This window comes from Callorhinus ursinus, unplaced genomic scaffold (genome assembly GCF_003265705.2).
Source record: "Callorhinus ursinus isolate GAN/ISIS: 27379988/994484 unplaced genomic scaffold, GSC_fseal_2.0 scaffold8, whole genome shotgun sequence".
Taxonomy (NCBI): domain Eukaryota; kingdom Metazoa; phylum Chordata; class Mammalia; order Carnivora; family Otariidae; genus Callorhinus; species Callorhinus ursinus.
The window spans coordinates 60,440,847-60,462,352 of NW_027397070.1; the positions used below are offsets into that span (position 1 = coordinate 60,440,847).

General features: G+C 48.2%; 1 protein-coding gene and 1 pseudogene across 10 annotated transcripts in view; one reads left to right on the forward strand and one right to left on the reverse strand.

Moving 5' to 3' along the window:
* The window catches only part of TTC7B (tetratricopeptide repeat domain 7B), a 248,922-nt gene that overhangs the window by 56,056 nt on the left and 171,360 nt on the right, over positions 1-21,506 (reverse strand). For 5 of the 10 annotated variants that reach the window (XM_073895744.1, XM_073895745.1, XM_073895739.1 and 2 more), the window contains 3 exons: positions 12,236-12,352; positions 5,318-5,415; positions 604-762 (listed from right to left, as the gene is read on the reverse strand). In XM_073895744.1, the coding sequence (XP_073751845.1) occupies positions 604-762; positions 5,318-5,415; positions 12,236-12,352 (374 nt within the window). The remainder of the gene's footprint in view (positions 1-603; positions 763-5,317; positions 5,416-12,235; positions 12,353-21,506) is intronic. The other 5 variants (XM_025869470.2, XM_073895743.1, XM_025869471.2 and 2 more) reach the window with 3 other exon arrangements.
* On the forward strand, positions 16,728-18,652 carry LOC112822099 (histone deacetylase 3 pseudogene; annotated as a pseudogene).

The window sequence follows — 21,506 nt, forward strand, 5'->3', positions numbered from 1 at the left end:
CAGTGGGGATTCTGTAAATCCACATGCCTGGGCTCCAGCTCAGGCTTTACTGAATCATAAACTCTAGGGGTGGGGCTCGGGGGATCTGCAGTTTTCAAAGCTGTTTGTGCGATTTTAATGTGCAGTAAAATTTGAGAACCACAAATCTAAAGGGCTTATGACTATTATCTTTATGATATCACCTTGATCACTGCATGCTTATTGAATTAATTTCTAAATAGAAAATCAGAAATATATAGAAATAAATTATGTGCAAAATGTTCTACTTTGCCTTTTTAAAACATGGGATTTTTATGCATGTATATTAACTCCAGGAAAGCATAAGAGTAGCTGAGAACCAGAGGCATTGTCTAGAAAAGCTTCTATTTATCCTGCTCAAAATAGGTCTCCTTCACTTTTCAAAGAAGGGGTTGGAACTTGGGTACCGATGTCTCCTTCTGACCCACCCAGCTTCGGGATTTTCAAATTGGCAAGATTTTTCTCTCAGATAAATTTGATGGAGTTTCCTATCCAGCTTATCAGTTAGGAAGATTATCAGAAAATGAAACATCAAGCAAATGCAGCAGGTCTAACAAGAAAGGAAAAACCATAAACCATGTTTACACAGAGAGGGTTCCTGGCGGGGACCTGGGTCATTGAATGAATGAGCCGCAGGGGGCCACACAAAGATGTCAGGTTTGGGATGAGAATGGAGATGAGGAGACACAAACAGGTGGAGAGGAGATTCGGTTCTTGAAAGAGAAGAGGAGGAGGAATCTGACACTAAAAAAGTGAAAGAGAAAAAAAAAAGGATAAAGGCAAAAAAAAAAAGCTTCAGAGACACAAAGGAAAAAAATAAACTAGCTTTTAATATACTCACATAAGCTGCAAAGAAAATGAGGTCATGTAATACACAATCATTCCTCTACTGGACAATAGAATACAAGTGCTTTTCGAAGAAAACAAATTTGTTGTTTTTTCCACTGGTTATTTAATTGTTCTGCAACAACACCATGGAATAAAAATAACTCAGATTTACCTGGGCACAGACTCGGCAGCATGATCCGCTGAAAATAATACATCTTTAACCTACAATATCCAGGACATTCTAGAGGAGACCGCTTTTCAGTTGGAAAGGTGTAGACCTTGGCCACTCCTAGATTTGTTTTTTATGAGAGGCATTTATATAAAGTTTACTTGGAAGTGAAGGTTTTCCTAGGTAGAGATAATGAGGTGTAACCATAGGTCATGGTCCCAGCATTGCGACAATGGAGGGCTAAGCTTTCTAAGCTGGTCTGTGGTCGGGTGCACAGGCTGGGCACTGTGGAAAGGAAGTTGTGACCGCCACCTTCATGCCTCACTACTGGGGACATACTCAGTAACAGGGAGACCACCGCGGCCACAATGAAAAATTGTCCCAGACACAATGGACCAAACTTTCAAGGCGAAAGAATAATTTTGCTTTAGATAGGTGTCTGGTAATATCTACCAATGATTAGAGATAAATCTCCTTACTCCACATCCTGTTTTGAAGGCAAAAGGAAGAAAAAAATTTTTTTTTTCATCCTCTATTTAAGGAACTACCAACTTATTCCTAAGAAAAGACAATGATTCATAGCTTCAATGTTAAGACTGTCACTCTATCTGATTCCTCTTTTCCGTGGCTGGGACCTATTAGAGGTGGGGGGAGGGGAGCCAGAGGTGACAATGGAAGGGAAATCATGTTGTTTAGGGGGCTTTTTCGATTTGCCACATCCACTTAATGAAACCAATGCCTACTCTATTAGCCACAGTAGACTTGGCCAGTCCAAAGCTTCTAGACATGGGTTCCCCTTATGTTATTTCACAGATGTTCATATGGGAGATTTCGGAGGTGGAGATTTAGGATAACCATATCCTAGTTAATTAACCACTTCCCACATCGATAATGCTGAGCCTGTACCTTATAATGGCCCAGATGTATAATAATGGCATTGTGCTTCTATTTTTTAAAAGCTCTTATCTCTTAAAAACAAAGTTCTTATCTCTTTGACGTATATACTGAAATTTTAGTATACAAAATATGATGTCTGGGATATGCCTTAAAATACTGTATAAAAATGAAGTGTGGGACAGAAGTGATGGATGGAAAAGGAATACTAATCGTTGAAAGCTGGTGGTAGGTACACGGGGATTCATTACATTGGTGCCTCTGTTTTGGTATATTTGAAAATTTCCACAATAGGAAATTAAAAAAAAAAAAACCAAAAGGAAAGAAATTTTAGTTCTGGAACACAAAAGCAAGTGACCCAAGAGGGTCTGGGCCTTCGCAAAGGACTCTATCTGCACCCTGGGTAATTGAGAACGGACAGGGTCATGGCGGTAGAGGTTCACCATGGCCTTGGCCAAGTCCTTGTGGATGCCAGCACTGTGCAGCTTCACTCGTGTTGGATGCCTGGGCCCTTTAAATTAGGGAATTCAGGAAAGGAGAGAAGCACCAGGTGCGGCAGGGACCAATACTATCAGCGAGCTGTCACCGGCCAGGGCTGGGTCCTCTCACACCGTAGCTGACCTTGGTCACTTTGTTTTGGTTCGGAACCATTTTTACCTTGGATAAGTTCCTTTTCACTTCTGCTCTAGAGCCCAGTTGCTTTCCTAAATGAGCAGGGCTATTCAAAATCGGCCAGCCTCCTCCCTCACATGCACCGAAGGCTGTGGCAAAGAGGAGGAGGAAGATGGCCGAGGTCCCTTGGGACAGAGAAGCCCGGAGTGTGAATCTGCGCCACGGAACGCTACGCTGCTGTAAAAAACGTGGACATTGTCTGCAGGTGGATGTGGAGGGGTCTTCGGTACATGCCGTGAAGTGAAAAGTGCCAGGTGCTGGATGGTATAACTACACAGTATTATGCTATTTTTCATGTAGGGGGACATGGGAAATCATATCTGTGATTATTTGCATGAAAAGAAACACTGGAAGGGCAAGCATAAAGTTAATAAAAGTGGTTACCTTTAGGGAAAAACAAGATGGAGGCGCAGGGATGGGAGCAAAACTTCTTTATGGCACCTTCTGAATCAAAACTCAGAATCTGTGGGTCGTTCACAAGCCAGGCCATCCACAAAGGTGAATGAAAGAGCATGTGCCGGCCCTCTACCTGCCCCGGAGCTGAACTATGGAAAACTGGGCTCTCTTAACCAAGATGGAGGCAGCCTTTCCATTTTTAGGTGAGTCTTCCTCATTTTTGTCTCTCTGATTTCAACTGTCATTTCAGAATGTTCTATCCTCATTTACAACCAGTCGGCATTGATAAGGCCTCCTAACATGGCCTTCCACATTTCTGATTCCCTGGCCTCCTGGGTAAGTAATTAGGGGTGTGCCAACCAACAACTGGGGGCCCTGAGGGCAGGGCCAGTGAACGCCTGGAGGGATTCCTACAAGAATCATCTTGTAGGGATCATACAACAATAAAACGGTCAGTGGCCAGGCCTGGAGGCTGTGCCATTCAGTTCTCCTGCTGTTCGAGGGCATCTGTGTCAGCAACCCCACTCCGACCACCTGGGCTCCCAGAGTGAGGGACGGAGCAGACGCACAAACCCCAGTAGGGACAAGGGCGCAGCAACGCCCTGACTGCGCCACACACACACCTCCCCTGGATACTACCGCATCTCAGAAGGCCTAACCTGGCCAGGGACACTCTTGAAGTCTCTAGGGAAAATGTCCCATGGGGCAAAGGGAGAACAAATAAGGACCTCGCTTATGTTCTGCCACCATCTGCATTCAATGCGATGTGGCATTCAAGTCTTGGGACTTCAGGGGAAATTAAGGTCCAGGCCAGCTGGAAGGAAAGGGGGTCTGAATTTAGTAGGACTGTCCTCACGGGATCCTGAGGAGGGGGCAGAGGGGGGGCAGCCTCGGGCAGCCGCAGCAGCTGTTCTGAATCAGCTGAAATTGCTGCCGGTGCCACAGTGAGCTTCACCCCCTTCTCCCCGTGGTGTCCCAGCCTCACCCTGCAGTGGCTAGAGCCGACAGCCTCATCCTCCCTTGCCAGCAATGAGGGGGTTCGATAGGGTCTCTAGGAGGACTTGCCATGCTATATTTAAAGTCAGAGGCTCCCCTCCCCAGGACTGCTGGTCAATGGGGGGTGGGGGTGGTGGATCAGGCCACTGCAGGGGGTGGGTTTCTTTGTGGCTTTGTCGGTCTGCATTTTGAGCATTTTGAGCAGTGGCCGCCAGCCCTGCTGAACTGCATTTGATCTGCAATTCGCACTGCATCCAATACCCAACACTCTTTTAACCTGGGAGCCCTGGGGCCCTGGGATCAGACTTCTCAAGCTGACTTTAACTTTGGTACAAGGGAGCCTAGCCAAGGAAGGCAGTCTGCAGGCAGCTTGTGAGCATGGGCTTGGGCGAGTGGCACATCTGGCTTCTAGAGGTGGCATCTCTCCCATCCTGCCAGGGGCAAGATTTTTCAGGAGATGGCTGTGCATACCCCAGGGCTGCTCTCTGCCTTTCTCTGGAAGGGCTTGGGCAGGAGCTGGGACCTGTCACAAGGTCAGGAGAAGGACCTGGAGGCTCCTTTCATGAAGCCAGCCCAGAAAAGAGGAGGCATACCCAGATGGGGATGAAGCCTTGTACACAGGCCCTCTGCGGGGCACCGTGGCGGTGGACGGGGTGGGGGTGAAGAAGCAACAGAACCAGCTTTCAAATGATGCTCTGGAGCTACCTTTGAGGCTCGAAGCAGAGGGGAACTTCTTTATATCCTCCAAATCACCACCAAATAGTCGGTAGAACTATTAGAATTACTTGTTTGGAGTTTTGGAAATTACAGAGGCGTATTTACTCCTCTGTACTTGGGCGAATGTGGAAACACAAATGACAAGGTATACACACTTGCTCAGGGGACAGGAGAATCAGAAGCTCAGAACCCACCTGTGTCCCTGAAGGGCCTTTTTGCTGGGGGCGGGGGGTGGGGTGGGGATGTTCCTATGTTCAACTGATTAAAAATCAAAACCTGCTTTCAGCAAGATCTGAAACTTAGAGAGGGAGAAGCAGAAAAGCAGAGGGGAAGCTTCATGGGGATGTGAACAATCTAATTTTAGTTTTGAATTTGAGGCTCTGAGAGCATGGGGAAAAATAGATCGCAAAGAGCTGTGCCAGGCAGGCACTACCGTGTCCCCCACTGTGAACACACACTTGAAAAGACACTGGAGAAAATGAGCCTCGACTGAGTTTAAGCTCTTATCGCGAGGAGCATTTCCGAGCCCCGTCCCTGGCGGTCTTCGTCCCCCGCCACTCGCCACTCAGGGCCAGGCCCCACGCGCTCTCCGACACCGCTCCGTCCCCTCTGGTCTATTATTCTCACCTGTCTCGGGATCGCTGAAGTCTGGCAAAGTAATTGTGTTAAGCTGTCGTCTGTCAGCAATGGTTCTATCTAAGAGGCTGCTCCCACGTCCAGAATCACTGCAAAACACAGCTGCAGAGGTCAGTCATTGGAAGGGGGACAGGGGGGAGAGACACAGAATCAACCATCGCCGACCCCTGACGTGCAGTAACACCTTTGTGCGTTTGGGACGCTCCTCAGCACCTCTCCGTCGCCTACAAGGCATTCTGCGTCCTGGCTCGGCCTGGGCTGGGATCCCTTTCATGCTCACTGTCACAAACACGCTTAAACCACACCCACAGACCCTTGCTAATTTTAGCCTCTTTGGTATCATTATAAGACACAAAACTGAAAACTTGAAGACAGGTTCTCTGCCTTAGAATGGGGAACTGATTGGCCTTCCGTGTTGGAAGTCTTGGAGCTCATCAAGCCCATAAACACACCACCCTCGAATTGTCTTACAAATCAACGGTCTACAGCTAAGCCCTCACTGCCCAGGGAAGGCACCTGGGCATTTCTAGAAGACCCTTATGCCTAGGTCCCTCTCCAGACCAAATGCATCAGTATTTCTGGGGTTGTCCACATTTTTCTGAGCTCCCCAGATTGTTCCAATGTGTAGAAAGATTTGAGAACCCCCGGCTCCTACTTTTCAAAGGGCAATCACGGCTGTGGCCTCCCTTGTGTCCCTGTGTAATAGTCGTGGGATCACATAGGGAGCTGCTGGTCACTGGCACCCCCCGACATCCAGCTTGTCCAGTGATGAGAGGCTGGAGAAGGCTGGGCCTTGAGGACATACAGCAGGGTTCGGGCACCAGCCTCCAGGCCTGCATGTTACCAGCTTCCTGCACTGAATCCCCCTCCCCAGCACCCTCTACAGAGCAGGCTTGGCACCACGTGTTTGGCAAGTCACATGGGAGACCACCTGGGGCCTAAGTGGAAAGAAACACAGGTGGGGACCTTCGCTCCTACAGACTCTTGTTTTGTTTTGTCCTAAGAAGCCTGGAAGCAAAAACAATTGCATTCTTCTCTTTTCCTCTATCATGATAGTCCACCCAAGAAGCTCCAAAAAGCAGCCCATCCATCTCTTGAAGTTTGAGTTTATAATGCTTTTCTTTGAAGCTATTTTGTTTTGTTGATCTGGGGGCTCCAGGTGTGGTATTTGTTTTGTTAAGAAGCTCAAATTCTATAATAAAGGGACACAATTTCCTTCCTGTATGCAGCTGTTGCTAAAAGTGGTACAAACAAGATTTGGTATGAAACCTAATATGGTTTATAGGCTGTAATTTCCACGTCCAGTGATGTAGTTAGAGAAATCCACCGGAAACAGACGGAAACTTGCTTCAGTACAGACTGTTTGTCAGCCTATAGTTATTACATCACTGGATACACGTTTTTTGGAAACTGTTCTATTAATTATTTCCACAACTGTGAAACAATAACTGTCTCTGAGCAGAAGACAACATAAAAGTAGGTGCAAATGTTCATGAATCACATTACTGACTGCATATTTCTAACATCGGTTCGTTCATGCATGTATTTTTAATATAAATATTAGAAAAATATTACAAAGAGTTATGATCTGAATATTGCAATGGCTCCCCACCTCGGAGCTTTTCAGAAGATGTCATTTCAAAATATAGTGATTTTTTCATCGCCTTGGGGATTCTAGGACACACGGTAAGGTGCTAGGCATTGCAGAGAAAGGATTTGCCTGGGTTTTTGATGGGTTTGCCTTGGCCATAAACCTCCAGACTTTCCCAGCTCACCAAGTCTCATTGCCCGGGATTAGCTGCGACGTGTGCTGCTGGGTCCTGGAAGCCAGCCAGGGGTCTGGGATCTTACCTTCTATCTGTCCCTAACAAGTAGGTCACTCTGGTCCTACTCTCCCTGTGCCTCAGGGTCTTCCCTGTCAGGTGAAGATAAGGATTATTTTCCTGCATACAGCGGCGTGAGGCGGAACTGAGGTCATGTGGACAGAGCATTCAGAAGATTTATAACTTTCAGGTATACTCCATGAGTCATTCTAAATACATATACCCACAAACATGCACCCGAGGTGAATGTGGCTGGCTGATTTCTGAGGACCACTTTATTCCTAGCCTTCTAGTACAATGGCAGGTGTGGGGAAGCTGAGTTAAGGGCCTCCTACTCTGAATGTTAGAAACGGCTGCTAAAACCCACATCTTAACTTGTGAGCCTTCCCCACTGTTGTAATGACACAGGATCAACTTCCCCTCCACCAGCTGAGAAACTATGGGCGGTCACATTCCTTCTTTCTTCCTCAGAGTTCCTTCTGAAAACCGTGCATAAGCAACCGTTCCCTCTTCAAAACGGAGATGCTCGGTTCCACTCTGAATGCTCTGACTGAGAACTGTGCTGGTTGCTTGAGGCAAGTTTTAGTTCTACGTTTATAGGGTGTGGGGTCTTAACCAATCAAGATTTGCCTTTGCAATGACCCCTGGGATATGGAGGAAGAGGCAAATGGAGGCTCTGGCCACCTCTTGAGTCTCCTTACCTCTCTCACTCTGGCCAGTCTCTCTCACGAAAGCCTTCCTCTCTCTCCCGGGGGGACCCTGCTTGAGCCCCTGCCGTGGACCACCCACTCCCGCCTCACCACCAGTGATTTCACCTCCTGTGCTTGGCCCGGAGGCTGCCAGGGGCCCCCCTCAAGGAGGACGGCAGGAAGGGAAGAACCATTCCTGGTCAATGGTGCTAGTGGAGGGTTTAGGGGGAGGACACTGGCAGGAGCCCCAAATCCACGGTATGTAAGCTGTAGATATCCACACAGGTAGACGCCCGCATGCAAGTGACTTCTGTTCCCCGTCAGGACTGAACATTTAGAGTACATTCTAGTGATGGGTATAGCTATACCGGAAACTGGAAGCTTTCCTTGGAAATCCTCCACCTTCCACAGCCCGCAGAGGCTGTTAAACACAAGAAGCAAGCTGGTGGTGGGCTCTGAGTGAGAGCCCGGGGGTCTTTGTGGCGGCCCGGTCTCCTACCGGCTTCTGAACTAGCGCCTGGCACAGTATTTACTAGATGGAAGAGAGGGGCCTGGGATGGGAAGCCAGAGCGGGGCAGGTGGGAAAGGAGGAAACGCCTGTTTTTCTCCAGGCCCCTCACGGCTGGCTAACAAGAGTCAAGGCGAGCTCCCAATATCCCTGACCCTCAATTCTCGTCAGTAAAACGCGTATGAAAGAACATGACATTTGCCTGCTTTATGGGGCTGCTTGGAAGATGGAACGAGAGCACGTTCTGTAAAAAGAAAAGCTTCCCCAAAATGCTGGTGACTATTAATTGGTGCCGGATGGGGTTTCCAGCTTCCAACTGAGGTGAGAGGAAAGAAAACGTCTTTATTTTTTTTTTTTAATAAAAACTTTAAGTGCGATTTGTAAGCGATTGAAATAGGACTGGGAAAGAAAATATTTTCTTCCAATGACATGGCTCCCGCGATGGAGATGGTCCACGTGGCAGGGGCAAGGGGGATGGGAAAGAACTGGTTGACAATAAAAAAATAAAAATAAAGGAAAGGAAGTTGGTTGCGACCTGGAGAGGCGGTGTGCATGGTGCAGGGAGTATTGATGTCAGCACAGACCTGGGCCTGAATCAGAGCTCTAGTGCTTATTTAATTGGGAAAATTTAGGCAACTTATTCAGCCTTGTTTATTTTCTATAAAATGGAAAGAAGAGTCTCGATCTTGTGAGGCTGATGTAGGGGCTGAAGATAAGGCACACACGGATGACCCAGGGAAGGGTGCTGCCATCATCAGCTGAAACGCTGACCGTCCATTCCAGGAGGCTGCCAGAACCTTCTGGTGAGGCCCTGGTCACAAGTCCCTCTGTTCTGAGTGGCTGAGCCAATGGGCACAAGGACTGAAGGAACTTGCTCCTTCACTGAGAGGAGGAGATGAAACAAGAGACAGCTTTCTCTCCTAAAGGCAAGTAAAACTGCAGACCCAGCAAATAAATCCAGGCTTCTGAAATGACACACACCTTTGCCAAATGTACACTCGAGAGAACGCCACCCACCATTTTGCTCACAGCAGAGATGCATTCTCAGCCTGCAGGTGGAACTCTCTTTGCAAGTTGTCTAAGGCTGGGTTCAGCAGCTAGCTCAGTGTGATCTTCCTTCCAGCAAAGATCAAGAGGGAACGAGTCGCAGGGAACACGAAAGCTCGGTCTCTTCTCCACGTGGCCCGTTAGTCTTCCTATCTCCCTCCGTGCCTCATCATCTCACCGCGGTAGGGGCCTGGGCCAGCCCCAGGGTGGAGCTGGGAGGGGGTGGGGGACGGTGGGGAGCCCTGGCAGGCAGAGCAGAAGCCCGTCCACGAGCGAGCACGCTCAGAAACAAGGGCGCCCCGACTCAGGGTGTCAGCGTGGACCTTCTCTGGGGAGAAACCAACCACCTGCCAAGATGCTCTCTGCCCAGTTTTTATTGCACTTCTCTCTCTCTCTCTCTCTCTTTTTTTTTTTTTTTAAGCAGGGATGCTTCTCATGCACTTGTTTATGAGCTTCTACCCTCTTCTAGAACCTTGCGTGACCTGATCATGGACTCGAGGCTGCCGGACCCAGAACTGCCCTTATCTGGAGGACAAGGAAGGATGCCATCCCTTGTCAAGATGCAGCCCTCCCCTCTTTATGCTTCATTCTCCTGCTGGGGTCATGTCTAACCCAACCATACTGGGGAGGATGTCTAAGTTTGCACAATGGTAAGGCCTACAGGAGAAACATTTATTTATATCCCAGAGAAAATAAATAAAGTTAAAAAAAAATCAGGAAGCTCCTTACTAAGGGGCTGCTCAATTACCATCCCTCTCCTCCTCCCTCAAGGCTTTGGGAGTCGCTGGAGGGAGCAGTTTCGCAAACCCCTGATGGGTCCCTCCTCCACCCACCCCCACACCCCCTCCAGACGCTGTGCCTGGAGCCAGGGTTCCTCCCTGCTCTGGCCCTGCAAGATCCTTCAGGAAACGGAGGACGTATGGACACAGCCCAGGCATTTGGTTAAGTATTTTTAAAAAGCTTTCCAATTCTGCTATTTTTTTCTCCTCACATTCAATATTCTTGGTTGCTAAGTGGGAGGAAATGTGGGGAGGTGGGAGAGGTGTGGAGAACGGAGGGAAAATTGGCAACATGAAGGCTGATGGGTTTATTTTCTCATTTCGAACGGGGGTACGGGCAAAGGAATGCTCCAGGACGGAAGCAACCAGCCTGGGGAGGATCTCCTGTTAGCGGTGCTCGTGGCCAAGACTCTTCCCTAAATCCTGCTGCTTCTGAGAGGCCGGGAGTGGGGGGCTTTTCGGGAACATAACATGGGCCTTTTCTATTTCTGCTCTAGACTTAGAAAAGTAGGATTCTTTAAAAATTAAAATGATCTTTATTTTCAGAACATATCCACAAAAGGGAAGAGGCCAGTTTCAGGATTATCTTTTCACTGGGAGGAAGATGGAGCATAGGGCAGTCACGTGCCACGGGTCGTGGCTGTGACAGGGATTCTTGGCTAATTCTCGTGACCCCAGCTTTGCAAGGGGCTTGGGGCTGGCCAGCGTGAGCCCCCTCCCTTCCAGCTGCACTGCCCACGAGGCCCTGTGGTCACAACTCCGCTGAATGTCAGTTCACAAGGACCTGTCCCCTAACACGGAGGGCCCTGATTTTGACTATTTTAACTACAGAAATAAAATCCCACATGGAATCCCTCCTGCCCTCTGCTGCTTCCCTAACGCCCACCCCACCTTTCCTCTCCCTTGGCCCGTGCCCTGCACATCACGGCCACCAGCCTGTTGCCTCCTGGGGGGCTGTACGGGGCAAGTGTCATCCTTCGTTAGTACACATTTACGACTTGACTTGAATATTTTTTAGGCTCCTGACTTTTAAGAGCCTTGTGTGAGCTGTCCGTACATCTTGCTATGAGCTTGAAAAATGTTCCAAGTGTATGAGCAGTTGTGTGAATGCCCTTGAATTATGAGGTCCCTTTTCGTTAAATGACTTCCTTCCAACGGCAGGACACACTTAGTAATTTAAATAGACGCCAGGAAAAATTGCCCAAGACTTGAAAATGGGCACAACAGGTTACTGGGTGTCTTTCAGTGGCGAGTTGGGGGTTAACGAGGGGGACTTCCCCAATTATCTGCCTCGGTTGGGTGGGTACCCCTGACTGACTCCGACTGATTAAGGTCATTTTACTGTTCTGCAGGCAAATGAGATGCAACTGATTTCCACCCTGTAAAAAGACAACCCCAAACCATATATTTCATTGTCCTGTAGGATACTGTTTTTGCATTTCTCTGCAAATTCATTTCAGTTTATCTATCTTTCAAATTCTTCTCTGAACGAGGCTTAACATTTTACTGGTTTCCCCGTTAGTTAACGAGGTAAATAAAACCTCTGATACATGCTTATTTTATACCTGTTTGTGTCATGATTTTAACTCTTTGAAAATTATACTTTATCATGCCCATAGAGATTTCTACTCTCCTTAGTGGGACATGGCCTGCTGTCTCTGCAGGTCTTTTAAATACTACTCTAAACACCCCCATCTGGAGTATGTAATTGACTACTCTATCCATAAATTACCAGAAAGATGGTAAGACTTGTCCAAGAACTTAAATGAATGGCTGGTTGAGAGAAATCAGGTGGTAATTAATTGGTCACTGGGCCTCGTGGCTCACGGTGGCAGCAACAGGAAAAGAAACTCCCGATCTGGGGGCTTCATCAGCCACTGGAAGAAAAGCCCCTGACAATGGAGTGTGTATGGTTCCACCACTATCATCTGCTGCTCACGAGGACCTGGAAGTGCACAAGGCGGCAGGGGTCGTGCCTGCGTGCTAACCGCCCATCAGAGATGGCCCCGGGAGGCGGGGACCCATGCAAAAACCACGCAAAACAGGCACTGCTGTCCTCTTACCTGGGATTGGTTAGGTTGTAGCAGGATTTCCATATTTGTAACATGTGCTTACAAGTGAGGAGCGCCTCATCCGGGCCCCGGCAGAGTGACTCCAACTTCACTTTGGAAAACAGTAGTCTATGATGGGGAGACAAAGAGAGAAAACAACACAGCTCAAGCCAGAGAGTCCCCACCAGAACCACCCATGGGGCTGGGCTTAGACCCGGAAGCGACGGCACTCATTCTAGAATGGAGTGGGCAAAGGCTTGATCCGAGGGAAGCGGGGGCAGCAAGGGCCAAGGGTTCCAGAACTCCCAGTTTAATATATGGCTTTGTAGATTGAAGGCAAATGCAGGTGCACCCAATGTGACCATTTGTGATTAGGTTAAATGCATCAGAATGGCTAATTTTGTTGAGAGCGCAGGGGTTTTATTAAGAGTCTGCTTTTTAAAACAAAACCAATTTATTTGCAAAACTTCAAAAATTCATTAAAAGCAAATCTTGACTTATTTACAGATTTACACAGGAGACGTGACTCAGTTGATATAAAGGATCTACAAATCCTCTTCCACCAAGATCCTCATCATGTGAAGGTGAATAAGTCTTGTAAGCTGCGAAAAGGCACATAAAGAAGAGGGCATCTGGCTCAGGCTCTCTCCTCAGGTCTTCCCAGCCCTGCTACTGAAGGGCTAGGACTTCACCAGCTCACTCCATAGTCACCAACTACCTCTTTCCTATTTTTGTTACCACCAATGGATTCATCCTCTGCCCAGACCTTCTGTGAGCTGAGCTTAGACCCTCCTCTCTTTCCCGGCCTCTGGGCTATCTCACTCCCAAAGTCTCCTTATGCCTTTCTGAAGACATCAGCTTCCCTGGTCCCTGAGCTCATTAGTACTATCCTTGCGAAGCCCCAGCATGAGCCCAGATACCTTCCTGGTGGTCTTCCTGTTCCCCCAAGTTGCCCAGCTCTAAGAAATTGCCTTATGAAGATCTCTAAAAATCATTTTCAGTCCCAGCTCAAGAAACCACAGTGATTCCCTACTGCTTATAATACTAAGTCAAAATTCCTTATTGAGTCCTCGAAGGCACCCTGCCCACCGGCCACTCCTGTTTCACCACCCCACTGTGTGCCATGCATCCCTCTGGACCCTTTACTCCTATCAATATAATTTATTGGCCAAAGGCTAGGTTTCTTTCCTAAGTCTATGAATATACATGCCGTGTCCTCAGTTTTATTTTTTTTTAAGATTTTATTTATTTATTTGACAGAGAGAGACAGAGAGAGAGAGAGAACACAAGCAGGGGGAACAGGAGAGGGAGAAGCAGGCTTCCCAGCGAGCACAGAGCCTGACATGGGGCTCGATCCCAGGACCCTGGGATCATGACCTGAGCCGAAGGCAGACACTTAACGACTGAGCCACCCAGGTGCCCCGTGTCCTCAGTTTTAATCTGTATGAATCTACTGCTCTCCTTACTTCTTCCTAAATTCTAAACCCAGCTACAACCCCATCTCCTCAAACAATACCATGCTTACGCCTCTGTCTACTCTACTCTCTATCACATTAGCTGGTATTTGCTGTTAATGGTAATAAAGAGAAGAAAGAAATGGGGGAAGCTCCTGTCTATTAAAGACCTTCTCTGTGCCAGGCTCTGTGTTTGGCACTTCACAAACACAACCAAGGTGATCTTTGTAATAACCCTTCTTGGTGTGTGGTATTTATCCCCCTTCCATAAAAGAACATCAACCCCTCACTTCCACAGTGCCTAGGATTGTGCTCTGTGGCCCCATTGGCTCACTGACTAGTTTCTCTACAAACCACAGAAGACTAAGAAATGTATTTCCAGTAACAAGAGAATTCCTCAACCATGCATGATGTAATGGCCTCATTTGAAGGCATTTTGGAGGAAGAAAGTCTCTTTTTTCTCAGTGGGAGAGGGAAAGAGGGTGGTCCGAATGCATCACTGCCCAAGCTCTGCAATGGGTTAGTACCACCCCCTCCCTCCAAATGGAATACAAGACGCCCAGGGGGCTGCTGGGGGCTCTTGGAGGGTTCAGGGTTGCAGCCTCCTCGAGCCTGGGTCTGTGGACAGGGATGTAGCCTCTGATCTACAAGCAGGTAGGATAAAGGGTGAGGCCAAATGTGAGCACAGGGCTCCACATCTGCTCAAGAACATTTCAAGAAGTGGAAGTTCCCTGAGGGGTTTCTCAGGAGCCAGGTGCCAACTCCTGCTGATGTCTTCACCAGTCCAGAAAGTGATGGGAGCCTTTTTCCACCAGAATCTCCCACCAAACTTGGGTCAACTGGGAGATATGTTACAAAGGGTCACCTTTTAGCATTTGGTAGAGACCTATTCAGATGCCAGAGACCCTCCTGGGTCTGGCTGCCAAGCAATTTTGGCCAAGGGAGACCCCACCTAGGACTGTGGTGATGTTCTCTGGGAGGTGCACCGAGCTCTTCTGGCTTAGCCAAGCTTGGAGCATGCCCGCCCCAGGGAGGGGGTGAGGCCGTGGGGAAGGCTGCCCTGCCTGCGGTGGCAGTGTAGTTCCAACTGTCCAATTGTCCTTTAACCACACCCAAACTACAAAATGCCAGAGCTCGTCTCTAAGCCTCAACTTGGGGAACGGTTGCATGCAAGGCTTCTTGGCTGGAAAAAGAACTTCTAATTAACATGAAATAACAGCTTTCAAACACTTGACTCAGGATATGGAGTTGAAAAGGTGTGGGCTGAATTTAAGAGAACCAGACAGGAAGAACAATAGTAGAACTGCTGAGCACAAATGATGGGAAAGGCACCTGGAAGTGAAGCAGGAGGAACAGCATGAGAGACACAAGCAGAGAGAAGAAGCTAGAAAACACGGCCAGGGGAGCAAAAGCAAAGCCTGGCTGCTGCTGTCGGGTATGTTCCAGATGATGGGCAGAACGCCCCAACACGCCAAACCCTGGTTTTCCCTTGGACACACAAATACAAGCAGGAGAAGAGGCCCCGCCTCCAGCAGACTGCTCCTTCTCACCACGTCCCCAATCCTCGGCTTGGCTACCGGCAGAGAACAATCCCGAAAACAGGACAAGCGATGTTTGTTATCATGTTTGCCGAACCCTGCTCACACATTTCAAGACTGTTCGAAAACATCTGGCTCGGCGTATGCTGCATTAGCACAGAAATGAAGAGAATGCAAACAATGACTGGCATTGGTTTGCTGCAGCGGATGGCCAAAGATATTAGAGATTCAACCTACTGAGGAAACCCTGAGGACAAAATGAGAAGTCACGAAAAAGGGGGTGCCTGGGTGGCTCAGTCGGTGAAGCGTCTGCCTTCGGCTCAGGCCCTGATCTCAGGGTCCTGGGATCGAGCCCCACATGGGGCTCCCAGCTCAGCGGGAGGTCAGCTTCTCCCTCTCCCGCTGCCCCTCCCTGCTGCTCCTGCTCTCTCTCTCAAATAAATAAATAAAATCTTAAAAAAAAAAAGTCATGAAAAAGCCTGGGACAAACCAACATCGACTATATTCCTGCGTGTGGAACTGCCAACCTGGCAGAGCGGAAGGAAGGGACCATAGGCTGAGATGTCTGCCGGCCACATTAGCCGAGTCCCACTGTGAATTAAGTAAGGTGCTTTTCTTGGTAAGAAGTCACATGCTGGGAAAGTGGTCTATTCCTACCCCCTACATCTGGCTAATTACAACAATTTTGGTTCAGAGACTCACTGAAACTTACAGGAAATTGATGAAGAAGAGAAGCAGCTTGCTGATAGGCCAATCTGACTATGTTTACTGATAGCCCAAATCTAGCATCTCACACAATGCTGTTCCTGACCTGGCTCCTGCCCAAATGCTTAGCCTCTGTCTGCTCACTGCCATCGTGTACATCTCTCATTCTAGCCATGATCGACTTCCTCCATGTCACTCTCCTTCATGACCCCGGGCCTTTGCACATGCTATTATTCTTTCTGTCTGGAATGCCTTTTCCATCCATTTCTGCTTTTTTAGCATCTACTCATCTTTCTGGTCAAAGAGCTCCTCCTCCCCCCCACCCCCCACCTCAGTAAAGCCAACCTTAGGTACTAGGAGCTAAAGCTCCCAAATGGAAATGCAATTCCAGAAAATACGAAAATATGAGAGCTCTCAACTGCAGAATAATAAGCAACAAGCCAGGAAACTTCTGCTTTCCAAGACAAGCAAAATAAGAACAAGAGCTGCTGCCAGATACGTTAAATATTTACCCGCTGATTCTTACACCAACCGTGCAGGTTAGGTTGAGAGTAATTTGCCCAAGTTCACAGTGCCAGTCATGGGTAGACCAGAACTGCAAACCCAGATCCACTGAACAACAAACACAGGAGAGTGACCTAAAATATTCTAACCGCACTCCTGACATTAATGAGGATAGACAGCATTTTCTAATCCATTGTCAAATACTTAAGACCCTATGATGTGCAAAGACCTGTGTTACTGTGTGGGTTAAAAGTGGGTATAAAATAGGGGGGTGGGGCAGGCGGCCGGGTGGGCGGCAGAGGCACGGGGGCCTGCTCCCGCCGGCACCATGACCAAGACTGTGGCCTATTTCTACGACCCCGACGTGGGCAACTTCCACTACGGGGCAGGGCACCCTATGAAGCCCCATCGCTTGGCATTGACCCATAGTTTGGTCCTTCACTACGGTCTCTATAAGAAGATGATTGTCATCAAGCCCTACCAGGCCTCCCAGCATGACACGTGCCACTTTCATTCTGAGGACATCGACTTCTTGCAGAGAGTCAGCCCCACCAATATGCAAGGCTTCACCAAGGGCCTTAATGCCTTCAACGTGGGCGATGACTGCCCAGTGTTTCCTGGGCTCTTTGAGTTCTGTTCCCGTTACAGAGGCGCATCTCTGCAAGGAGCAATCCAGCTGAATAACAAGATCTGTGATATTGCCATTAACTGGGCTGGTGGTCTGTACCATGCCAAGAAGTTTGAGGCCTCTGGTTTCTGCTATGTCAATGACATTGTGATTGGCATCCTGGAGCTGCTCAAGTACCACCCTCGGGTGCTCTACATTGATACTGACATCCACCGTGGTGATGGAGTTCAGGAAGCCTTCTACCTCACTGACTGGGTGATGACAGTCTCCTTCCACAAATATGGAAACTACGTCCTTCCTGGCACAGGTGATATGTATGAAGTTGGAGCAGAGAGTGGCCGCTACTACTGTCTCAATGTGCCCTTGTGGGATGGCACTGATGACCAGAGTTATAAGCACCTTTTCCAGCCGGTTATCAACCAGGTGGTGGACTTCTAACAAACCCACGTGCATTGTCCTCCAGTGTGGAGCTGACTCCCTGGGCTGTGATCGTTTGGGCTGCTTCAACCTCAGCATTCGAGGACATGGGGAATGTGTCGAATATGTCAAGAGCTTCAATATCCCTCTACTGGTGCTAGGTGGTGGTGGCTATACTGTCCGAAATGTTGCCTGCTGCTGGACATATGAAACATCACTGCTGGTAGAAGAAGCCATTAGTGAGGAGCTTCCCTATAGTGAATACTTTGAGTACTTTGCCCCGGACTTCACGCTCCATCCGGATGTCAGCACCCGCATCAAGAATCAGAACTCACGCCAGTATTTGGACCAGATCCGCCAGACAATCTCTGAAAACCTGAAGATGCTGAACCATGCACCCAGCGTCCGGATTCATGATGTGCCCGCAGACCTCCTGACCTATGACAGAACTGATGAGGCTGATGCAGAGGAGAGGGGTCCTGAGGAGAACTATAGCAGGCCAGAGGCACCCAACGAGTTCTATGATGGAGACCATGACAATGACAAGGAAAGCGACGTGGAGATTTAAGAGCAGCTGGGCTTGCTCTGTTCCAAGGAATTCCTTTTTACCTCTTGTTTGGGCAGGAGGGAAAAGGTGTGGCGCCCCAAGGCCTAGACGGTCACTTTCCGGGCTTTTATCAATGCCGGAAGAAGGTGTGGAGACCACATCTGGTTTTTGAACCAACTATCCCCTTTCCTCTTCTTCCCAAGGCCTGACAATGGTACTTATTAGGGACTGGATGGGGACAAAGATAACTTCCTTTAGGACATCTTGGGCAGTGGGCCCTAGAGGCTGGTCCCAGCCACTTTGGCCCCCTTACTCCTTCCCTGCTTCCCTCCAACGCAGAGACTTTTAGGGATGAAGGTGTAGACAGGGCTGACTTCGGCTCTGACTTTCTCCTTTCCTGGGTTCTCCTACTGCAGGCCTTGTTTCCAGTGCAGGTGAAGAGTGAGGGATTTTGGGGGGCTCTGGCTCCCTAACACCTTAACCCCCGATGATGGGAAGTATGGTTTTGAGTCCGGGAAGGATGTGAAAATGTCCTGTTCTAACTTTTGGCTTTGTGTCCGTTTTATCACTGTTTTTATCCAATAAACCAAGTTGGTATTTTTTGTAAAAAAAAAAAAAAAAAAAGTGGGTATAAAATATAGTCCCTTGCCCTCAAAGAACTTAAGAGTCCAAGCAGAAGAAAAGATCTGGCCATGAACATGAGGCAGGATTCCCGGTTTAGGGACAGATTATGGCCCTGGAACCCGAGTCGGGCCGCAGGAAGATGGGGGTTGCGCTTCTGGGGGATTGTTCCTAGGATACATCATAGGTACTTCTTCAAAAAATGATCCCATTGACCTGTGCCTTTTGTGACTTGCCTCTTTCACCCCAAAGTCCGGTGTGTGTAAAATTCTAGTCATTTGAAGGACTCAGTTAATCAAGGTTTTACTTTCCATTAAACCCAAGAGAAATATTTTACCCTATTTTTGGAAATTCTTATGACTCCCAAGATACCTCTTGAAATAACAGCTGCGTTTGGCTTGGTGTAGAATTTAGAAAGAAGGTACACCCCCTGGGGCATGTAGCATTGTGACTTGTCCTCAGCACCTTAGGGAAAGTCTCAAAGTTTATCAAGGCCAGGTTTAATGTCTGATGATCATCCCCAGAAAGACTTTCCTGACTCCCTGGAAACCACCCTAACCGCTAGACCCTCACCTCTAGAGTACCACTCCAGTTGAACTTTATCCTGCCGGACCCCAGAGGCCACTCCTTGAGCTCACCGCAGACGCTTACATCTCCCCGCTGGGCTCATGGTGCTGCCTCTACCTCCCCGAAGTCCTCTCCTCAGGGCCCCTCCCATGCCCAACTGTGACAACCCCACTGTCTGACATCTTCCCTGACCCCCAGCCTCAGGCAGAAAGCTATTTCCCTCCTCACCTTGTATAAATGTATATAATGTTTTCTATGTATAAAATGTTTTTTATAATCTGTTAAATGTATATGTATAAAATGTATAAAATGTTTTTTATAATCTGTTAAAATGCTGTATTTGTATAGTTGACCACCTATATGTCAATGTACCTGATAATGAATTCAAAATTGTTCATCCTCTTGTCAATCATTTTATTATTTATTTATTTATTTTTGAAAAAAGATTTTATTTATTCATGTGAGACAGAGATACAGAGAGAGAGAGAGAGAGAGAGAGAGAGAGAGCATGAGCAGGCGGAGAGGGAGAGGCAGACTCCCCTCTGAGCTGGGAGCCTGACACAGGGCTCAATCCGGGGACCCTGGGATCATGACCTGAGCCGAAGACAGATGTTTAATCATCTGAGCCACCCAGGCGCCCCTTGTCAATCATTTTAAAAGTGCCTATTATGCCCCTGAGGCTACTAAGGGGAATCAGACATGGTATCTTCCCTCACGGTCTAGTGTTCTCTACACATGATATGTGATGAACGGACATATGGACAAAATTCCGGTAGCAGCACAAAAAGGAGGGCCTCTGCCTGGGGGTCATGGAAGACCACAGAGAAGAAGCAGGACCCTCACGGGGGGGCCGGAGGGGGCACTGGGGAGGGGCCTTTCAGGCAGGCAGATGGATATCTCAAGCATAGGCAGGCAGGTGTGAGCACCCACAATATGCTCTGGAGTGGTGTCTGGAATCTGAGATATAAGACTGGGGCCTGAGATAAAGATAAAAGGGCCCTTCTTTCTTCCTTCTTTTTTTTTTTTTTTCAGAGAGGGCAGTGGGAAGAGGCAGAGGGAGAGGGAGAAAGAGAGAATCTTAAGCAGGCTCCACGCCCAGCACGGAGCCCGACATGGAGGTCAATCTCACGACCCTGAGATCATGACCTGAGCCAAAATCAAGAGTCAGACGCTTAGGCCACTGAGCCATCCAGGCACCCCAAGGGTAGATATTTCTAAATTCTGAAATTTAATATGCTTTACAAAGCTTTCTGGTGAAGAACTCTCAATGACAGTAAATGAGAAAAGTTTAGAGAAATACTAAATTAATGATTCCCTCCAACCTTATCTGGCAGTATAAAAAAAATGCACTCATTAAGTGCATCAAGGAGGAAACATGCATATTAATACACAAAACCCACACTAATTAGCCAATCTGTAAATGCTGTATTCAAGGCAGCTGATTCAGAATGAAAATCATGGGAACCTTGAACATTTGGTATTTTGTGCTGGCCTCTGTTTGAACGCTCTTGGGCTCAGCATGCTCTTTGTTTATCTGCTGAATGTAGGCAGGGATGCAAAACAGCTGTGAAGAAAAAGCACGTGGTATCTGCCCAAGTGAGGCAATGGCCATGGGGGCCCTGAATACCATCCCCATCTCTCACTTCCAGGGAGCCTGACTGGGGAGCTGAGGTGGGTCTGGCTGCCAAACACCTGAAAGAAAGTGTGAATCTGTCACCAGGTCAAAGAAACAGGTCGGGCAGAGGGGGCCAGGGGATGTGGGTATATTGAAAGGAAATTTCGAATTGAGAAGATGGTTGGCAGCCAGAGATCAGAATGGTAAGAGAAATCAAGAGAGATGTGCCAAAAGCATGTGGTGACGAGGGGAAGATAGATGGAAATTTGAAGCCAGATGAGTCAGCTGGGAACAAAGTCTGAAAGAATCCAGAAGGAAGCAGCCCGTCGCTGGTCAGGCAGAGGAAATGTTATCAAATAAATTGAACCAACCCCTCAGAGCCAAATGAGGGGTTTCTTCTGGGTTCCAGTGTGGCTTTCCAGAAGGAAATCTAACTCAATGTCATTGTCACCAACATTTCTGATGGTCTACTGTGTGCTGGTCTTGGAGCCTCTCCTGGCTGGTCTTCAAAGCAATCCAATCCCAGATGGTGGTGTTCTCGGCAAAAAAACAGCCTCTGATCCTGGGCTGAGTCACTGTCGCTGAAAATCCATACTGTGCCTGGCGTGTGAGCCGCTGGGGCTGACACAGTTCAGCAGGGCCCCTTTCCCACCAGAGGGGACAATGATGATGCTGGGTTTACAGCTA